Source organism: Peromyscus leucopus, chromosome 23 (assembly GCF_004664715.2).
Source record: "Peromyscus leucopus breed LL Stock chromosome 23, UCI_PerLeu_2.1, whole genome shotgun sequence".
Lineage (NCBI taxonomy): Eukaryota > Metazoa > Chordata > Mammalia > Rodentia > Cricetidae > Peromyscus > Peromyscus leucopus.
In genome coordinates this window covers 7,682,819-7,705,140 of record NC_051082.1, presented here as the reverse complement: position 1 = coordinate 7,705,140, position 22,322 = coordinate 7,682,819, and the positions used below count along the sequence as shown (strand labels likewise).

Below are 22,322 nucleotides of genomic sequence, written 5' to 3'. Positions count from 1 at the left end.
CTTCATAAAATGGCATATGTCTTCTCTGTGGACCCTCTGCATCCAGGGCTGTGTCAACCAAGATCCAAGAGCAGGCATCAGTTCATGATGACTGGACCGGAGTGACCGGGCAGTGGCGTCAACACCATTAGCCATAGGATGGACATTTATAATGAACTAGACCCTGAGCTAAGTCCCCCGTGAGTCATGATGGATTTAACTCTCACAACGGTCATGTGAAATAAGCTTTCATGTCTCCATTTCTCGGGTAGAGAAACCAAGGCAGGATTTAGTTCCTCCCCTGAGGCCATCCAGTTAAAAAGTGGCAGAACTGAGCTTCATGCCCAGCTCCATCCGATCCCAGAGGCTATGCTTTTAGCCTTTCACAACAACGGATTTTCTTTACTAAACTATTTCCCAGACTGCTTTGTAGCCCGTATACCATGATGATTCTGTTAATCCTCCCAGGCAGTCTGTTTAAACCCAAAATATTCAGTCTCTGTAGAATTTTGTGTAAGACTGGTCTGGTGGTAATGGGTTCTCACGGAAGACATTGAAACGGAAGGTCTGGCAGGAAGGATGGTTCTACCCTGGGTACTTGACCGGACTTGAAGCACTATGGAGACACGTCTCTCTGTCTATAAAGGTGTCTCCAGAAGGCTGAATGGCAGAAGGAAGACTCCTCTTGGGTATGGATGGAATTGTCCCAAGGGCCTGCAGTCTCAGACTTTGGAGAAAAGATTTATGAATGAATGAATGAATGAATGAATGAATGAATGGTGAGCGGCAGCAGCCTTTCTCTCCCTTTGCTTCTGACTATGACGGAACAGGACCAGCTGCCTCACAGGAGCCGCCAGGCTTTCCCCCACCGTGGTGGGTTCCAAGCGCGAGCCAGATAAAGACTTCCTCCCTTTGTTTGCATCTTGCTGGGGATTTGGTCGCAGTAGCAAGACAACTCATACAACAGTTGAGGTCACTCCTTCAATCTCATCCAACTAGAAATGGCAGGGCTGAGACTGCTTCCAAGTCTGGGTTCCAAGCCCTGTCTTGTGAGAGGCAACCACAGCACTCGGACACCACTGTGTGCTTCTAAGCACTAGGATCGCTGGTATCCGGTAGACTGCATAGTTCCAGTCTGGGATGCTGACTGTCCTCAGAATTCTCTCCCATAGCCAATCACTGTATTCCCCCCCCCCAGTCCCATTATTCTATGAGAGGCCCATGGGCACATCACATGGCCATCTTAAACATCCACTTCTTCATCCTTACACAAGTAAGAAAAGCTTTCTCTTCCACCTCACCTGGTTGTTCTGGGTTTCCAAAGAGGCAAGGAAACACAGCTGGGCACTTTTTCCATAATACCAGGGAAGAAGAACAGCCATAGTTGAGTTGGAGGGGTGGCTCCATGGTTAAGAGTGCTTGCTGCTTTTCCTGAGGACCAGGGTTCAAATCCCAGAACCCACATCAGGACCACCTTTAACTCTAGCCCTGAATAAATCTGGCACCCTTTTCTGACTTCACTGAAACCACCCACACATGTGGCATCCACTACACACTTCCACACTAAAGGTAAAATAAATCCTTTTTATTAAAGGGCAGGCACACCTCTGAAAGGTTGATTGGTGGAAGTAAGGTCCCATCTACCTCTGATTCCCAAAAGTGACTCAGTTCATACCCAAATGTCATGACTAAGGATCTCTTTAAATATCCAAGGCTAAGGAGGGACAGCAACCCAAGGAAGGGCAATAGGCCCTAAAAGCAGTCTAAGAGTGGGGAATTTTAATGCAGCGGATCAGGGAGAGGGAAGTGGAGAGTCCACTCCCCAACATTCTTTTCTGTATCCTCAACTCTCCCAAGCCTGTCTCAACTCCTGGCCCCTCTACCCCCTTTCAAGCCAACAGATGCACTTCTAGTTATTGACCAGAAGGGGTCACTGCGGAGCAAGCAGAGCCCCAGGCACTCCTAAACCAGTACACAGCCATCCATCCATCGCACAAAAAAAAAAAAAAAAAAAAAAAAAAACCCATCCTGTTAGCCTTTTCCGGACCAATGCTCGCTCCTTTATTCCCCTGTTCTGGTTTTTCTTGCCCTATCCTGTTCTCTCTCCTCTTCATCTTTTACACCTCCGTGTACTTCCTATTCTCTTGCAAAGAATGTACAAAGTCCATACTGATGTTGGGGGCTTCGGTCCACACTTGCTACTAGGTCTACAAGAATAAAAGATTTTTTTTTCTCCCCCTCTTCGGGGTGAGACCTGGTGTCAGTGTTTGGAGGTCCTTAAGACTTGGTGAAGGTTCCTTCTAGGAGTTTCAAACTCTGGAGGTAGGCGAAAGTGGTTACCAAGGCTCCAAAGGGAGAAATGGGCTGGAGGATCCCACTGGGAAATGTTCCCCCGGGAGAACCCTACGGTAAAACGAGAGACGTTGTCTACATCCTGTGTTTCTGGAGTTTAAGATTCTGAGCCTCTGCTGGGATTGGGGCGGGGGCGGGGGGCAGAAGATGGAAAACCAAAAAGTTACTAACTCCTTGTAACCCTCAAACACTCCCCCCCCCCATCCCCACGCCAGTGCTTTCTTTGCCAAATCGGACTGCTGCTCCACACACAAGCTGCGGGTTCTCAGGGGGTGGGGTGGAGGGGTGGGGGAGGGGTGCGGGCTTTGGCAGCGAGGACGCGAGGCAGGCCCCGCTGCAAGGCACAAAAGAGATATCCTTTAACAGCGCCGCAGGCACAGATGTGACGCTGCGACCCTCTGCGGGTGGGGGCCGGCTCGACAGATGGCGAGGAACCGCGCTGGCGACGGATTGTCCATCAAATGGCATTTTCTGGATGGGGGACGCGGGGAGCCCACGGCCCCCAGGCATAAAGAGAAACATAGGGGCACCCCCACTTTAAGGAAGAGCTCAGCAGTTCTTCCCAGAAGTGGGGAAGGTTGAAGGCAGGTTGGCGTGGGCGGATAGGTGGGGCTGTTTTTACTAGCTCCCTCAATGGAAGATGCGCTCCGAGTCTTGCAAAGGGATAGGGAGGTGGCCCAGCCCCGGGAGTGCGCATGCAAGGGTTGAGGGGAAGGCCTGCGACGACGGAGGAGGGGTGAGGGCTGGGCCTGAGGCTCTCAGCTTGGTTCTGTTCCGGGTGCTTGGGTCTCTTCTCAGAGGGGTCAGAATAGCAACTCAGTGGCCACCCGGCCTTGGAGACAAGCGCACGCCCCGCCCTTTCTCCTCCCTAGACCTGCGGGCTTTTGTTATGCAGATGGCGGCGGGAGGCTGAGCCACAGAAGGAGGGGTTGCTGGGGAAGGAGGAGACCGCGAAGGGGAGGGAGGAAAGTACAGCTCGCGCGACCAGCCTCCTCTTCCAACGTCACATTGTGCAAGAGACAAAACCCGGGCGCGCTGGAGCTCACACGCGCACGCACGGCAGACGCCCCGGTCGCCTCCTCTCTGTTCTCTGCGCGGTAGAGAAAGCCGGCCCAGCTCTGCTTTGCTGAGGACGCGGAGCTCAGCCGGCGGCTCCCAGCGCTGCTCAGAGCCAAGCCAGGAGGTGAACCCAGCCGAGGGACCACCTTCAATCTCCGCTGCCTGGCCAGCCCGAGACCTCCGTCCCATTCTATCCCATCCCCCGCCCAGAACTCTGATCTCTTCCCACCCCACCCCTTGGGGTTTCGCGCGGACAGCGCCCCGGGGAACCCAGGGCGTGTCAACGGGTTTGGAATCCACATTTCAGCACTTCGGACAGCGCCCCGGTCTCCCGGACTCCTTGGGCTTTTCAGGATGGCGAGCCTGCAGCAGGGCGAGAAACAGCTGTTTGAGAAGTTCTGGAAAGGGACCTTCAAAGCGGTGGCCACTCCACGTCCCGAGAGCATCATCGTTGCCAGTATCACAGCCCGAAAACCACTGCCAAGGTAATGACCTCATTCGTGAGTTGGGGATAACTGGAAGGTCCCCCCTTTTCTTGCCTGCGCCCCAGAATCTTGACAGGTGGACACAGGCAGCTGGGCCAGGGTGCCTGGACTAGGTCCGTCATACCCGGTATCTCACGCTGGAACATGGGAAATATTCGCTTGGGTAAGGAAGAGGCTGTTGAAAAGGGACAAGAATTCTTTGGCGGGGAACTACACTCCCACAGACTCCACACCTCCTATGCAAAACCCCCTTGCTTTCTTAGGGTGGGCGGTGTGGCTCGGGCATGTACTTGACTGAAAAGTTTTCTAGCTATCGGCAAGCTCATAGGTCAGGGGGTGCAAAGCAGTGGTGGATTTGCAGTGTCGGTCGAGGGGTGCTGTACAAAACAGGAACTCAGCTCAGTGTTCAGAGAGTGTATTTTAACCCTCAGCTCAGAAACTAGTGGGCTCTGACAAAAGCCCATATGCTAGTCCTCCAAATACACTCCAAACAGCACCCTCCTCCAGGCTTAGCTGAGGCTGCTGCTGCTGGTGTTGAATTTTTTTCCTCTCCAGCATCCGAAACCAAGACTCTGAGCTCAAAGTCAGCGTGAAGGTAATTGTAGAAGTTTTATTTATTTTATTTTATTTTTTAAAAGAATCTGGTGACTTTGAACTTTGGGATGAGTTGTGGTCCTGGGGTGTTGGCAAAGAAAAAAAATGGCCAGGGGGAGAATAAGGGAAGAAATAAAATGCAGGAGAAGAAGAGAACAGGGTGCAGGGTGAGGAGGAGGTTGTGGGGGGGACACAGGAGCCTTCCGTGGCAGAGAAAAACCCAATGTTTTCTTAGCTTGTTAGATTTAGAGGAGTTTGAGATGAAGGCTGTGCCCTCTGTCAGGAAAAAATCAAGGCTGTATGAAAACCTATCTCTTGGTGCTCCTGGCTGAGCGGTTCTGTGAGTTAAAGAAAGAAGTGAATCTGGGGGGACCACAGGCAGGATTGATTAATCCTGGCAGGCTGCATTGGGGAATAGATTGAAAACATGTCTGGGAAAGAGTCGCTGACAGAATGCCCGGTCTAGAGCAACTAAGTCTGACTTTCCAGCAAGTGTGCGGACGACGACGAAGGTTGACTGGAGGAAAAAAAAAAATCTGAAAAGAGCAAACTCACACCCACACCCAGGAACTTTTCTTTGTTCTGACTGAGGCTCAAACAGGTCTTTAGACAAATGGAGCATCCTATGCGGGGAACGCATGGACCGGAAGCAGGGAGGACCAGCAGAATGTAGAGCCTGTGAGCAGAGGCCAGCTTATGCCCTGGAGAAGGGGGAAGCCTGCTGATATGGGCTGGAGAGGTGTATGTGGGGAGGGGACAATGACATCAAATGTCATTAAAGCTGGTGTGCGTCTGCTTGCTCAGAGGTTCTTTGTAGAGAGTTTGACGTCAGCGCTTTTATCCTCCTGGTCCTCTGCCACCGGCTTCACCTTCCTGCTTCCAGTGTTAGCACACGAGAGCTGCACTGGCCAGCGAAAACGGACTTGCTAGAGGAACCAGGGGAATTCATCTGGCGACAGAAGTATTTGGTCCACAGTCTTGTCTATTTTACGAGTACATTGGGGGAGGAAAGCAGGTTCTTGATGCTGTTTTAATTTAGAAAAGTGTCCCTGATATTACCACACTTGGGACCTTCATGGTTCTGCCTCCCTGTCTGTCTGTCTATCTGTCTGACTGTCTGTCTGTCTGATTCTACCAACATACCATTTTCTTGCCAAGAGCTTCCGTAGTATGAATTGACTGAGGGATAGCCTAGTCCTATAGCTTTTATTCATTTTAATTTAATCTGTGTGTGACTTTTACAAGAGTTTCGTATGCTCTCAGTATTTTCTCACCCTTGACGTGTTTTAATGTCCTGGGTTTCTATTCCCCTGGACAACACCCTTGAAGTTTATGCCAGAGTTCTATAGGCTCTTGACTAATAATTGACAAGAATACTTCTATGATTAGTGGCTCCTCTCTGTAGAACACATTTCAGGTAGAGATTGCAGGGAGCATTTATATCCAAGTCCCCAGAAAGGCCTGGGCTTGGTTTTGTTTCAACAGACTAACTGTAAGACCTGAATCATCCCCCATTCTCACCGACATCAGCTGCCTGCAGTGATGGTCAGTTCCGGTTCCCTTCCAGTGTACTGTGTCACCGGAGGGTAGAAATGTCATCCATTTCCAGAGCCGAGCTCTTAGGAGGAAGAAGGAGAAAGATGCCGCATAGCTTCAGCAGAGCCTTGGTGACTCCTTCTGAGACAAGCTCCAGACTTGTTCTCATTAGAAATGTTTAGCTGTTTGAGCCAAGCCCGCCCGGCTCAGTCAGAAGATCGGCACAATCCATGCCTGTGGGAAGATGGGGGAGGCGTGGGTGAACCACTAGCCAATCCTGTTGGTTACACACTTAATATTTGATTGTAGATGAGGGTCCCTCCCCTGGATGAGCCTCCCCAGGATATCTTAAGTCTATGGCTGAAGATAATTTAGCGCCAGGACTGAGGTATGCATTTTAAGTTGTTGATTCCACAGCAACGTGCATTATGACTGACAATTGCTTTCTAAGCAGAAACCCCTCTCTCCCCAGCTCCTCCCTTCTCCTCCACCCCCCCCCCCTCCATGTGAGGCATTCTTGATGAGGCAAGAGTTTTATCATGTTATCAAATTTCCAGCAGATGTCTGACTCAAATGTCAGGCAGAGCACAGTGAGATGCCATATACTGTAGTGGTTGCTTAAGTGCTGATGGGAGCGTCAGACAACCTGGGATGCTGAACTAGAGCCTTTACCTCACCAGACGTGAAAATAGAATCTGTACCTATCACTGCCTCCGCCTGTGTGAGGACTGAGCCAGGCGAAAATCTGCCATGTGTGGCACACGGTGTTTGCTCCATAGACCTTTGTCCTGTAAGGAAGCTCACGGTGCCTAAAGGGAAACGCAAAGTCTCCAGTTCTGTTTCCTTTCTCCCTCAAACAATGCGAACAACTGACGTCATGAAAGTTCAGCTCTGGACGGGCTACTAAATTGAGGTGAAATGAATACATATGAGGTCGAGTTGGCATGACCCATAGTTTCCCCCTCCACGTAAGTGGCTTAGTATTTCTTCCTGTTACTGGGATAAAATAACCCCCAAAGGCAACTCAAGGGAGAAAGGGTTTATTTCAGCTCATAGTTCAAGGGTTTAGGATAACATGGTGGGGAACCCAGCAGGGTGGGGCTTTAGACAACTGATCATATTGAACCCATAGGCAGGAACAGAGTGATGACACCCAGGCTCAGCTATTCCCTGCTAGAGCAGCAACCTAGGGAATGGTGTCACCCACAGTGGTGGTTGTCCCACTTCCATTAACCTAATCAAGATCATTTCCCATGGGCATGCCCAGAGGCCCACCTTCTGGTGATGCTAGCTCTCGTTAAATTGACGACTGAGATTAACCAGCATGGAAGGTTCACTCTTTTCCTCTCTGGCTGCTGAGTTGGGGGTGGGGCACAGGGAAGTAGTATCTGGGTTCCGAAGTGGTCCGTAAACACCTTATAGAACAGCCTTTGGTTTGTATAGGAAACATGGGGATTGGCAGGCTTAAACCCCCCTCCCCCCTTTTTAAATACCGTAATCTCATTCCAGGTTTTATCAAATCTATAGCAATTAAATAATATATAGTTCACATCAATAATTCTTTAAGAACAAAATAGGAAACCCAGGCTTAGTGGTGGACACCTGCAGTGCCAGCACTCAGGTCACTGAAGCAGGAGGATTTGTGAGTTCACCACCAGCCTGGGTGAGACCCTGAGGGAGGGGGTGGGGAGAAAGGAAGGAAAAGTAAGAAAGAAACCAAGAGGAGGAGACAGAAAAGGAGCATTTTAATTTGCTCCTCTGTTGCGGTTATAAAACACTGACCATAGGCGACATTGGGGGAGAGGGTGTGTTTCCTCTTATACTCCCAAGTCACACTCTATCCCTGAGGGAAGAAGTCAGAGCAGGAACTCAACACAGGAACCTGGAGGCAGGAACTGATGCAGAGGTCATGGAGGGGTGCTGCTTATTGGCTTGCTCCTTATGACTTGCTCAGCCTGCTTTCTTCTAGAACCCAGGACCACCTGCCCAGAGATGGCCTCACCCATAGTAGTCTGTACCCTTCCTTACCAATCATTAATCAAGAAAACCCACAGGTCTTGCCTACAGGCCAATCTAATGGAGGCAGTTCCTAAATTGAGACTGCCTCTTCCCAGGTGGCTCTGGGATGTGTCAAGTTGACAGCTGAAGCCAGTAGAGCAGAGGGAAAGGAAGAGGGGGAGGGGTGGGAGAGAGGGAGAGAGGGAGGGAGGCAGGAATGTGGAGTAACTGTTTAGAATGGAAATTCTAATAGGGATGAGCTTAAGAAAACCAAAACAAGATTCAGCACAATCAAACCTCACCCTCTAGGACCTGGCAGGAACCCCTACTTCCCCCACTCCCCAGGAGTCAATAAGATCAACTGCCTACAGGGAGACCTCTCTCTTACACCCACAAAGAAGGAGAGTCACGTTGTTAGGCTTTCCTTTAATTCCTTTGTTAATCATTCAGCCTCAAAAAGTTTGTATCTAAGAAGTTCCCGGATCAGCGAAAACCTAGCCTTTGAAGCAGCTCAAACCATAATAATCATATCGATAAATAGCCATAGCCAGGCACTTAATGAACATGTAAAAATCATTAGGAATTAGCATATGAATTGTTTGCGGGCGCGTGAGTGTTTGTTAAGGGCTAGAGCAGCAGCCCTCCCTGAAGTAGAGTGTGCCTTCCCTTTGCTATTTGTTTGGCAAGCTATTAATTTTCTTCAAAAATCCTTTCCATGCAGAATACTCCAGAAGCTGACTGGAGCCCAGTCCCTGTCCAAAGGCTCATAAATTCCAAACTATTGGAGGTTTTTACTGCATGAGGGGAAGAGATGGCCAAATTGTAAAGCAGGAAAAAAAAATGCCTTTGAGCCATTTAATTTGAGACTCCCCTTGGTGCCAAGCAATAGGTTAACACATTTGTGCTGACTCCATGGTGGGATCAGGGTGAGGGGCATTTGGATGGTGTTTTTTTCCTGACAACCGGTGGTTAAGAGCTAATGTTCTGAGGGTCCTGGAAAATGCTTGCCCTGGCCGTGAGCACATGCTCTTCTGGGGAAAGAGAGTGACATGATCAAACATTTCCCCTGTCTGAAAGATTGAAATTTGTTGAATGGCACACAGGGGCCAGTGATGGGGACCCTTTGTGACATTTCGTCCGTGTTTGCTGGGCAAATGTGGTTATCTTTAAAGAAGCATGGAGTGGAGATGGTCAAGGGATGTCGGATGGGTTGATTGAAATGTGCAAGGCTCCAATCCGGGGGGGAAGCTGAGCTCTCTCCCAGCCTGACCTCGATCTGACACTTTGAGGGTTCTGATCAATGCCATTGAACGACACATGCTGCAAAGAGACTCTCCCTGGTGTCAGAATAAGGCTCCCCAGATAAAGATGTCTGTCTGTCTCCAAGCATAGCCATGCTACCCAATAGAAGTCAGTAGCTTAGATCGAATGCCATCTGCCTTGTGAGTCTCCATAGGCTGCTACCAGACTCTGGCAGCCCCCAAATCCTAATTTCTGGGAGGAGGAAAGAGGCTCCATTAATGGACCTTATGCTCCACCAGAACATCAAGTGTGGTACAGGGTCACAATAAATTAAAAACCTGTCCCTACTTTCTGGAAAGCTGGATCCGTCTTCCCGCAAGCTAGAATTGGCCAGGGTGTAGGAAGAGTTACCAAGACTGCTGAGGCATGAGAGGATGTTCATGGGGTACTCAGACTCCCTGGCCTTGCCTCTGGTTCATGCCAATACTCTGGGTGTGTGTGTGTGTGTGTGTGTGTGTGTGTGTGTGTGTGTGTGTGTGTGTGTGTGTTTGTATGTATGTGTTTGTGTGTGTATGTAGTGTGTGTGTGTGTGTGTGTGTGTGTGTGTGTGTGTGCATGCTAGTGATCATCTGTGCCTGCCCCTGCCCAAGTGTGTGTGTGTGTTTGTCTCTGTCTGTCTGTCTGTCTGTCTGTGGCTCTCTCTCTCTCTCTCTCTCTCTCTCTGCATGTGTGTGTATTCAGGTGCACACACACGTGCATGTGTGTGCACATGGAAGCGAGAGGACAACACTGGGTGTTATTCGGGCACAGTCCACCTTTTGTTTTGCTCTTCACATTTTCTTTGTTTTTGAAACCAACTCTCTCACTGTCTGGACCTTGCCCGGTCAGGTGGAGGCTAGCCGGTGCGGGCCCCCCCCCCAGATGCCTGTCTCTGCTTCCCCAGTACTGGGATGACAAGCATGTGCATCCATCAGACCCGACGTTGTTACGTCGGTCGAGCGCCTCTGTTCCTTTCTGCACATGGCTTTGTGGTTCTCCAAAGAGGCTGAGCTCTGCGGAACTGTCTGTAGAATCTGCCAGGCAAAGAAGCTACATCAATGGTCCTCCTTACTACCCACAAGCACTCATTGCCCAGGAGAATTCTGCCAAACGACTCGACCTCAGTCTTGATTTCCTCATCCATAAAATGGGCTAAGAATAGCAACCACTCCAAAGAACCATTGAGGGGACTGAGTGAGCTCATTTATGGATAGCACTGCCTGGCATGCGGGAAGGACTCATTCTGTGCTAGTTCTTGTTATCAATAATAAATCACAGTTTTTATTATTCCTTCACACTGGGCCCATCATGGAGGAAAAATGGAATAAAATACGATTCCCCCCTTCAAGGGTGTCACAGTTTTCAGAAAGGGAGACTCAAACCCACAAATGCAGGCCTCCGGTTGGTTAGGTTTATATACTCCAAGCGGGGTGGGCGTGAAGGTGCAGGGATATGGTTCCAACAGAGAAGGGAGATGCCCCCAGCACAGCACAGGGACACTTGCTTATGTCCACAGCTCTCCTTAAGTACTGGACCTGTGAAATGGATATGACTTTATTTTTTCACTAATTTAATCTACCAGTGAGACGTGGTGAGGAGGAAGACATGGGGTCTTTGTGCTCAGGAGGGTCTCAGAGACCATTTCTCCTTCCAAGAGTAAAAGCTGGCAAAACCATTCAGAGGGGTGTCACCTATGGGGGTCACAGTGTCACCTGTGTGTGGGGGTACCAGAAAGGAACAGCCCATGTAATAACCATTTACACACACACACACACACACACACACACACACACACACACACACACACACCTCCGCTGCTGGCTCAAGGACACTGTCTCTGGTGTGGGCCATTAGGTTTCTTGTCTTTCATGGTCTAGATAGCTAATATAAATGCATTCTGTGTTCTTTGAGCAACCAGCGATGATGGGGGAAATGGGCAGAGAGCCCACAGACATCGAAGGTGGCATTGCCCACAGGGAGCAGAAAGGACAAAGCAAAAGCACCGGAATCTGGCTGTGGCAGTGAGTGATATTTTCACTTATTCACACCTTCAGTAGTTTTATTGAGATACTGCACAGTACAGTAGCGATCAATCAACAGGAAGTTGGGACAGGGAATAAAGTACCATCAATAAACAAATAGATGGTCAGGTGACAGCCCTGTTTAAAAAAAAAAAAAGAGGAGAAAGGGGTGTAGGGCGAGGGGAGGAGCCACTTTGTGAAATATAGTGGTCAAGAATCCAGATGAGAAGGAGCAGGCTTCTGACAACTGAGGACCAACTATTTGAATTAAAGAGAATTCAATCCTGGGGTGGAAGCGTGCTCAAGACATTTGAAGAACAGTAGAGGGAGAGAGGAGGGGGTCACAGCTATAGAAGATGCCTCCCAAGATGCAACAGGAACTAGATCAGGGGGAATCTTGTGAGCCTGGGAAAGAGTCCCTAGGCTCTCAGCTCCTAATGCCCCCCACCCAGGGGGGTGTCAGTCCCGGCAGCCTGGGCCCCCATCCCAATCCGCTCCTGTAGGCACCTGTCCCGACTCTGATGCAGCCAGGGGTGACTCTGAGTAGCACGGCTTCCTTTCCTGTGTTAAAGTGAAGCGGTGACGTTTCCAGTTTCTCTGACTGTGACCCATCAGATCAGGAAACTGAGACAGATGATTTTAGACCAGACTCGTGGTGGTAAATTTTGTTCCCATGGTGTCAGGGAGATGAGTCTTATCTATATCTCATGGTCTGGTGTATAAACCAGGGCTATTCCTTGCACTCAGAAGCAGTCTCCAGGCTCTGTACACTCCTCTCCTCTCCTCTCCCCTCCCCTCCCCTCCCCTCCTCTCCTCTCCCCTCCCCTCCCCTCCCCTCCCCTCCCCTCCTCTTCCCTCCCCTTCTCTTCTCTTCTCTTCTCTCTCTCTCTCTCTCTCTCTCTCTCTCTCTCTCTCTCTCTCTCTCTCCCCTCACCTTGAAATCTTGCAAAGGGAGTTCACACACACTACAGCCTTTATGTGGAGTTCCATGAAATAAAAATTCTAAATTAGGATGTCATAGAAACAAAGCCAAAAAAATTATAGGAATGAGCTGGAGCCTAAAACAGTTATTAAGTAATTCATGTCTCTATGCGTCCTTTCAAAACAAGCTGTAAGATCTGCTGGACACAAGTGTATCCCATCCCAGGCAGGGAATCCCTCAGTTAGTGGATTCCCAGAGCTCAGAACCTGCCTGCAGTTTCACAGAGCATAAACACTCACCAATGGGACACTGCTCCCTGGCTTCATTAAAAGTTCAGCTTAGCCAGAGAGCTGGAAGTCTGAATGACAGTTACAGGCCTGTGGGAAGAGAGGTGTAGGCCAGCAAGATGGCTTAGTGGGTAGAGGCACTTTCAGCCAGGCCCGATGGCCTGAGTTCAGTCCCTGGGATGCACATGCTAAAAAGAGAAAACGGTGAGTCAAGATAACCTTTTTCCTTCTGTGAGCTGAACGAACTCGGGTACTTGTTACAAAGATGCCACTGACCAACACAATTGCCAATATATCCAGAAGTGGCAATGCTCCTCAATGGGATTCAGGGGAGAACAACTTGAGCCACAGAGGCCAGGGACAACATCTTTCCCAGTCTTTGTGGGATCCTAGAACTTATTGCAGGAATTCAATGTGTGAGTAACAAGCAAGGATAACCCAGCCAAAAGCCCAGACGAGGAAACAGAACTGCTCAGAACAGCAGCCCCAGAAGGGTAGGGCTGAGAGCCTGGAGATCCCTCCGTGACTTCATTTACAGGTTGAGGACCAGGGAACACAACTTAGAATGTACATAACAACAGAATGCATGTGTAATTCATAAATATGTTCCATTATTTTCCTGCTGAGAGAGAGATGTAATGGAAAAAAAGAAAAAAACACAGAAACAAAACCCTGGGCTAGGGAAACGGCTTAGCAGTTAAGAGTGTGTATTGACCTTGCGGAAGACCCAAGTTCAGTTCCCAGCATCCATTTTGGGCATCTCACAACCCTCTGTAACTCCGGCTTCAGGGGTTCTGATGCCCTCTTCTGGCCCCCACAGGCACCTGCATGCTCACAGGTGCATATCCCCACCACACACACACACACACACACACACACACACACACACGCACGCACGCACGCACGCACGCACGCACACACGCGCACACGCACGCACGCACACATAATTAAAGATTAGAAACCTTTAAAAGAAGAAAGCTGGGTGTAGTGGGCCATGCCTTCCTTTAATCCCCACCCTGGGAAGGCAGAGATGGGTGGGTTTCTGTGAGTTGAGACTACTCTCACCTACATAGTGAGCTCCGGGCCACCTGAGGCTACATAGCGAGAATCTGTCACAAGCCAACAAACAGCCTCTGTGAGCTCTGCTGCCATGGCCTCTGGTTTGAACAGACATCTGTACTCTCGACAGTTGACCAAACACCAGACCTGTCTTGCCACCTCAGGCCCCTTCCTGCCCCTGAAGGGTCTCCCGTGGCATTTGCTGTCTGTCCACTGACTCGCCTGGGGATCCTGATGAGATGTCCATCTGCACCCAGACTGTGCCTAGAAGAGCAGGTGAGCAGCCAGGATCAAGTTTCAGAGCTTGCGGAGCAGAAGACAATGGGCTTTTGTTTGTCCAGTTCCCCTGCCCCAGCGCCCCTCCTACAGCCAGGTGGCAGGTGACGCTGGGGCCCTGTCCACTTCCAGAAATGTGGTGGGTGTCTGAGCGCCGGTGCTGTGTGGGCTGCAGGCCATGTGACAGGGCATTTGGAGCAGAAATGAGAGGCCATTTCCATCCTGGTCCTTTCTACCAATTCCACCTTTTACCGTACTTCCGTCACCTCACCGTGGTGGTCAGTCCACAGTCAGGTGAGAGGTCATCCAGAGGACACATTTCAGGAACTGAAACAGAGCCTCAGTAATTTAGGGACAGGGAGACCGTGACACAGAACAAGCATGGTGTTTCAGAACACACCAGAAAGAAACTCTCAGAGCTACTGCTGACATCCGGTCCCAAGACATCACAAGGCTCAGAGGTTCCCGGGGAAAGAGGCAAAAATATTGACCAATTCTTTCACAAACAGACAAATGAAGCTCAGAGGTGTGGAAGGATTTGCCTGAAGTTAGGCAAACTGCCACTGTGGGTGTCAGTCAGTCTTGACTATTTACTGTTGTCACTATCAATTTTATGTCCATTTTACAGGAGAAGAAACTGAGGTCTTATAATAATCTAGCATAGACATAGATGTAAGATCTTCCAAATTTGTTACTTCCATCCCTCTGGGTTACGAAGTCCTTGGACTCAAGGGGGTATACCTCTAGTGCAGACCCACAGAGCTGTATGCCAGAGCTGCCCCTGTAAACACCAGGGTATCTGCTCATCTCACCGTGGAGAGAACCAGCACAAATCGATAATAAATCAGTTCATCAATCCTGCTGCAGTGGCCTTAGTCCAGGAGCTGAGACTAGGGTCCCAGTGACTATGGAGGTGGGCAAACACTAAGTACTCAAAAACTGTTGTTATCAGTAGTTACAATTATGTCATTTCATGGATGACTTCTTGGAGTGAGGAAATCTGGATTGCTTTATACCGTGTGACTTAGGCAATGCCCACGACTCTCTCTCTCTCCACCTGCATAGTCAAGTATAGACGGCCCCAATTCTCAGGTTCAAGTTTTACTCTAGTCAGGGGTAAAAATCTCAGTGTGTCTTACATGCCGCTCTACTCCACATTCAAATTCTCTTTGGATATGAACCTGAGTGGCCGAGGGCAACCATGTCTGATACTCAAGCCCCACCAAGAATCCATAACCATTCCATCTCTTTGTTACGGGTCAGACTGCTGGGCTTAGGGGTAGCTAAAGACATGTTCATGGCCACACAGGTTTAACCAGAGGACCAGAGCCCTCCTAGGTGCACAACCCCCTCCCCAGGCACTTAATGACCATCTGCCTGGTGAAGGAGAGCTCATACTTTCCTGTGGTGGGATGGCCAAAGGGATGGGGACACAGAGCACAAAATATGGAGAGAGTGGCAGCAGGTGACTCTTTGGAACCAAGCGTGGGTAGCGAACATCAGATACCTTCAGTAGCAAGTGACCTGAGCCACAGCTGGCATCTCCGTGACACCTACTTCATATCCTAAGATCCCAAGAAAACACCAAACACCTCCATAGTCACTGGGACCCTAGTCTCAGTCACCCTTTGAAGTAGCTAGGTACTGTGGCATTGTGTAGATGGGAAGATCAGGGAGGTAGGCAGTTGGCCTAAGGTCACGCAGCTAGGTAATGTGAGAGCTAGGGTTTGAATCTTACATGGGTAACACCGTCTGAAACACCCATTCTGCTTGTCAGACACGGGAAGCAAATCGGGGCACCATGTGGAAACAGGGGAGCTCTTGACAAGCTGCTTTCTTACGCAATGGATGACTCCATCCTGCTCTGTCTTGGTGCCACAGTGGGGCACGGGAAAGAACATGGCTCAGGATATCCCATCCATTGCCACTGCCCGGTGTTTCTATTTTGGGACTTGTCCGTTTGATGCTTACATTAATGTCACAGCCTCCCTGGAAGCAAGTTTTCCCAAGAAATAGAAAGAGACAAGGAGAGTAAGTTTTGACTAAGACCATCTACCCCAGGCCAGTTCACCTAGGCACAGACATCGGGCAGTTATGGTCATTTGTACATTCTTTCACGCTACATCCTACATCCATTGATTTTATATCCATCCATCTGTCCTTCCACCCATCTACCCTTTATCCATCTAATCATTCATTCATTCATCCAATATGTAGACATATTCATTCTCCAGGTATTCATTTGTTTTCAAACTACACTTTTTCTAGTCATTCATCTACCCACTATACATACACGCTTCTATCCATCTACTCATTCACCCAACCATTCATCCACCCATTCAACCACTCATCTACCCATTCATCTACTCATTCACCCATTCACCACCCACCCATCCATCCATCCATCCATCCATCCATCCATCCATCCATCCATCCATCCATCCATCCATCTGCTCATGCACACACCCATTTACCCATCTATCTACCCATCCATCCACCCACCCACTCATCCATTCATCTACCTACCCATCTATCCATCTTCCCATCCAATCAATATTTATTGAGATCTACTTTATTTATTTAACGAATGATAAAAAGCTGATAGCTCAGAATATTTGCTTTGATCTTCTAATCCTAGTCCTTCCTGAAAACTTAACAGCCAGGCATTGTGGGACACAGCTGCAATCTCAGCACTTGGGAGCCCAAGGGAGGAGATTTGGGGGTTCAAGTTCAGCCTGGGTGCAGAGCAAGACCCTGTCTCCAAACCTAAACAGCAGCCAAAACAGTACACAAAGACCTGGGTTTCCTTCCTGCTCTGGGTTATTTTTGCTCTGGAGATTTTCATGATGTTATTTATTTCATTCCTGTAAGAGAAAAAAAATCACAGTGCTTGCCATGGTCCTTTCCTCAAACCCGTGTCAAGGGATTTCACACCTGCCTTTGGTTGCTTGCCCGCGCTTTCACCCGGCATTGATCTTCTATCACGAGCAAAGCCCAACAATTAATAAAAATGCCTCCATTCAGAAGCTGCTTACACTTGGGCTTGGGAGATACGTTTCTAAAGAATTCGCCAGCAGAAAAGAAAATGGAAGTTACCACTGTCACAAACAGAACCAAAGCCATGAGCTGCAGCCAAGTGACCTGGCCAAGGTCACACAAATCAGCAGTTGTACAATGCGGCTGTGGACCTCTCCCATTCATAAAGCAGGCTCTGTGTTAGGTAACATACAGTGATCATTTCACCGCATCTCAGCCCCCAACGTTCTGCATCAATATCCTTGTTTTATAGAATGTGAAGGTGGAGCTCAGAGGATTTAAGCGATGTGGTAAAGGTGATGACCTTGCAGGGGTCAACATGGGGACTGCAGTTCGGTTGAGGGTGTGGAGCTCCAAGTGTCACCGTCAAGGCTCCCTTGTCCTGCCACCACGCTTCTGTGTGATTCTTTGGGGCTCTGGGACAAGAGAAAGGGCCTGTCTTGAGTTGAAGTTTATCTCTTGGGGCTGGCAAAGCAATGGGATGGTGATGGTCTCTCATGCACTGGGCAGTCATCCAGAAGGAGGCCCAGACAGCCCTGCTGGTTAAAGCTGTCCTTAGAAAGAGGGTTATCAAACTGCCCATGGATCCTTGGGAACCTTGAAGGTGATACTCAAGGGTCACACTCTCACCCAGACTGTAGTCTTTATGTTGATCTCTGCAAGGCCTGGCCTTCACCAAGTTGCTTAGATCCTCCACTATGTTGCTTACATCCTACGCTCACACTATGAAATGGGATAAGTCTTCAGGGAAAGGAGACAGCAGGTGTTAGCTATTATTCTTATGTGTTCTTTTTTGAAAGACTTGTTTTTTCATTTTATTTTATATGTATGAGTGTTTCACCTGCATGTGATATATACCAGGTGAATGCCTGGTGCTCCTGGAGGTCAGAAGAGGGCATTGGATCTCCTGCACCTGGAGTTATAATCATTGTGAGGTGCCATGTTGGAAGCTGGACCCAGGTTTAGAACAGCAAATTCTCACCACTGCCCAGTTGTCTCTAGACCTTCCCACGTGTTCTGGACCAGAGCTAAATTTCAAGACGGCGCCCTAGGGAGACATTAAACCACAGATGGTGTAGACAGTGGATCAGGTAGACATTTCTTAAGCACCGGGGTTTACCATCCATTTCCACTTACTTACACTCGGCTCTGCATCATCGAAAACAGCCTTCATGTTGCAAGTAAAGACAAGTTCAGAGAGGTTATTCTGTTTTCCCAAGGTTGCCCAGCCTGGTAGAGCTCTACCCATTGGTTATTAGTTGAAACATGTTACCTTGGTGATGTACATCATCCCTGCCCATGTGACAACTGACTGGTTCCCATCCCCCAGAAGCAATCTCTTTCTTCTTTTGTGTTTCTTTGAGCCTCTCTTTAAATCCCCTCCCCCAAGGGCTTCAGGGCTCCTAAAAAGCAAAAACTGAGACACACATCCTTCCTGTCTGCAGCCTTGACATTGCCTCCCTGGGCAGAGAAGGTAGAGCCCTGGCCTGATTATAGTGAAAATAGAGAGAAGGAAATCCACAAAGGCTAACAGCTCCAAGTATTACCTCCATTGCATATGCAGCAGCCCCTAAGTAGCCCCCCACCCCAGGCCTCTGAGACTCAATGTATCTCTTGAAAGAGGACAGTTTCTAAAGATGAACAGTGACTTCTCCAAGTTAATCAGCAAGTCAGTGGAATGGGTACAATTGTACTGTCAGAGCATGTTGTTCGGTACCTGCATTTAATAGGCACTTCCTGTGTTCACCTGAGCCTGAGACTCACATAGCTCAGTAGCTGAGGAGGTTATTCCAACAACCAAGGTGAGTACTCCAAGAAGAATGAGATGTTCCTTAGAGTGAATGCCAGGCTACTGAACCATGTTACTGTGGCCAACAACAGGATGTCAGAGCTCTGTAGGTGGTTAACAGCTCCAATCAACTAGTAAAGTCTGCCAGAAGCACTGTATTGAGGTAGCTTCTGGAGCTGTATCTAAGATCCATTAGTGATGTCTGTCACTGGTGCGGGGGTGGGGGGGGTGGGGGGTGGGGGGGTGGGGGGGTGGGGGGGTGGGGGGTGAGGGGGGTGGGGGTGGGGTCGGGGTGATAAGAAGGCTGTAGTGTATATGATATGCATTTCTTTTTCTTGGAGAAGGGTGTGGTTTTTGAAGGTTCATATCAACGACTTATTATTGAAGACCGACCATGCATGCCACTGGCACCATGTAGCATCTTTCTTACTTAGGTTCATAGCGGGATCCCTTTCCCTACCACAACACACTTTGCAGAGGAGCAAACAGTGTCTCAGAAGGTGATGTCATTGGCCTGGGGCTAAAGAAGCTGGTTAGTGGCTAGCCAGCTCTGATAATTACTGTTAAATACATAAACCATTAGGCTGAGAAATAGAAGTGTCAATAGAGGAATCATCGTGGAACATGTTAATTAGTGTGTGGATGTATATATTTGGCCAAAGGGCTTTGTCCTGTTTATCTCCATTCTCCCATCACAGCACACGGCTCAGGACATGAGTGCTCCCCAACTTACATTTACTGAGAACTGTGAATATATACAGTGTAGTGTTCAACATCCTGGGGTGGGGTGGGGTGGGAGGCTCAGAGGATAAAAGGACTTAGCTGGGCATGTACCAGGAAAGCATCGAGCTTAACGTTTGGCATATGCTGGGTGGACAGTAAGTGTTTATTGAGTCACGGAGCTCTGGAGAAGCCGAATACAGGGCGGCATTCAGAAGACTTGAGAAACCATCTTGGAAGGCAGGGCTGAATATGAGGATGCTGAGCTGAGAGCACACATTTCACAATCGCCTCAGGCGAGTGACGGAGGACATGTCCTGCATCCGGGTGCTTTTCCTGGCTTGGTGAGCTGCCAGTGAGGGTGCGAGGAGGCTGTGGAAGTGAGAGCCACTGCTGGGTCCCTGAAACTTAGAGTCTGGACAGTGCCCACTTTGTCTCAACTTGGCCACCTGAGTACCATGCAGAAGGTGATGGGGGCGGGGAGTGTGAACTCCTAGGGCCTGGTTCTCTCTTGCTGTGTCTTTCTCCAGCTGTGTCCTGCCTGTATGATGCTTAAGGGAGATTTATCTTATCTGCAGTGTGTGCACTGCATTTTTAAAGAGTCTCAAATTATAGAATCATTGGGAAAGGGGAAGACTTATTTTTCCTTTCCATTTCTGAGATAAGAAAACTAAAAGTTATTTATGAAAATGGCAATCATGCCAGACATTGTTCTGAGTACATCATATGCGTTCATTCACTTAATTCATCATATGCGTTCATTCACTTAACTCACAATACCTACAAGGCAGGGACATTCTTCTGGTTGGTTTTTGGCTTCTTCTAGAGAGGGTTATATAGCCCAGGCTGGAATACTACAGCATCCCCTCCCCCACACTCATGTACAATATCAGTAAATAAGAGCTGGATGTGGTAGTATATACCTATAAATCCAGCACTGGAGAGGCAGAGAAAAGTGGATCTCTGTGAGTTCAAGACCAGCCTGCTCTATATAGCCTGCTGGCTATGAAATGCTACATTTAAAAACATTTTAAAAATAATGCCAGGCTTTGGGAAGAACCTCCCTGCTACGTTCTTGGGCTGAGCTTTGCGCAGCACTTCGGCACGTGACGCATTGCGTCATACTCACAGAGGCAGCTACTCAGCGCAGAGGAGGCTCTTCTACTGTGTGATTTCACTCCCTCAAGCCTCAGTTTTATCAGCCCCAGAATAGGACAAATCAATCTCCCCCAAGGCTACCATGCAGACTGGAGGTATCAAACCGGGAATGAGTCCAGTAACGTGCACACATCAGAGACCCGCACTGCGCCGTGGAGACCCAGCCTCACACCTTGGGCCATCTTCCAGGAGGAAGCAAGCTGGCTCTCCTTAAGGATAGGTGTGAGTAATTACCAGGGGACTGGCTGGAGTTGGCCTTGTCATCTGTCACCAAAGAACACCATCCACTTATATTTAGCACCCTGCCCCCACCACCCCTCAGCATAATGACTCCCTGGAAAACCAAACCCTGGAACCAACCAAGAATCAATAACGGACAGCAGTGGATCCCATGCCTTCAGCGACTGCCTTGTAGTAACGATCCCAGAGTTGTTGATCTGCATTTGTTAGACCAGCATGGAGGCCACAGCTGGGGGACACTGTTCTAAGTGCAAGAGGCATCTCCAGGAAAGGAACGTACAAGGGAAGAAGAGGGGAAATGTGTTTGCTGTCGAAACATAGATTTTGTGATTATAAGCCATCTAGCCATGTGTAGCCCTGTCCTTGGGCTGTAATTACATTTGTTGTGCGTTTTCTCAGGAAGTAACTGGAAATGGGGGGGGGGGGGTGTGACTGGCCTGAATTTAACCCAAGTCAGTGCTGAATATGATTCAGCCGTGGGACCCCAGCCTCATCTCCCAATGTCCCCTTTCTGCCAAGGAATATTCTGTGTCTCCATGAGGTACCTCCTGGCTGTGTATACACATTTGGACCTAAAGGACACGTATAATTGCCCGTTCTTTGGTACCAAGAATAACAAACGTTACTTGACATACAGCACTGTGACGGGACTTCGATAGTCAAACTAATAACTCTGGCAGCTACTAAGTGACTGATGGGGGCAGGAACAGCTTGTACTGCCTAGATATACTGGACCGAGGAATGGTTCAGGTCCCAGGCAGAGTTAGGTGAGATGAAATCATATTTCACCACGCGACTTGCGATTTAAAACTTAAAGCGTTTCTAGAACCCATCCAACATTTCAGGAGTGATACTAGACACAACCTTGAAGTTCAGTTACCCAGCATTGCGTTCGTGTACATTGAATGTCAACAAAAAATAATTCCAACTATCTATATGTTTCTCTTTATGCTGTCTGTCTGTCTGTCTGTCTACCTGCCTGCCTGCCTGCCCACCCGCCCGCCCGCCCTCCCACCCGTCGGTCCGTCCGTCCGTGTGTCTCTCTCTCTCTCTCTCTCTCTCTCTCTCTCTCTCTCTCTCTCTCTCTCTCTCTCTCTCTCTCTGTGTGTGTGTGTGTGTGTGTGTGTGTGTGTGTGTGTGTGTGTGTTTCTGCCTCTCCCATGCTGAAATTAAAGTTCAGGGCTGATTTTTATGTGGGTTTTGGGGATGGAACTCAGGTCGCCACATTTATGGGCAAACACTTTTCCAAGTTTATTTTTTATATCCCAGTTGCTCTTTGATCCTTGGGTGGTATGTCTGTTGTCTTTTGTTTGGTGTTTGCAAATTTTTGTCCTACATATTCATCTGCTCCTTCAGGGAGCACATGTACGAAGTATTTTAGGAGTTGGTCACAGTGCCAGGTGTTTACAATACAAAGATGAATGGATGCTCTTTTCCCCCTAAGAAGCATCTAGAAGCCAGATGTAGTGATGCACGCTGGAAAGTAGAGGCAGGGGGACCTTTGTGGGCTTGAGGACAGCCTGGTCTACA

The 22,322-nt window shown here is 48.9% G+C and overlaps 1 protein-coding gene across 1 annotated transcript in view; it reads left to right on the top strand.

The window, feature by feature from the left end:
• The first annotated feature begins 2,672 nt into the window (after positions 1-2,672).
• The window catches only part of Srrm4 (serine/arginine repetitive matrix 4), a 166,225-nt gene continuing 146,575 nt past the window's right edge, over positions 2,673-22,322 (top strand). Inside the window, exon 1 of the mRNA XM_037198640.1 lies at positions 2,673-3,875. Within this exon, the coding sequence (XP_037054535.1) occupies positions 3,745-3,875 (131 nt within the window). The 5' untranslated portion in view covers positions 2,673-3,744. The remainder of the gene's footprint in view (positions 3,876-22,322) is intronic.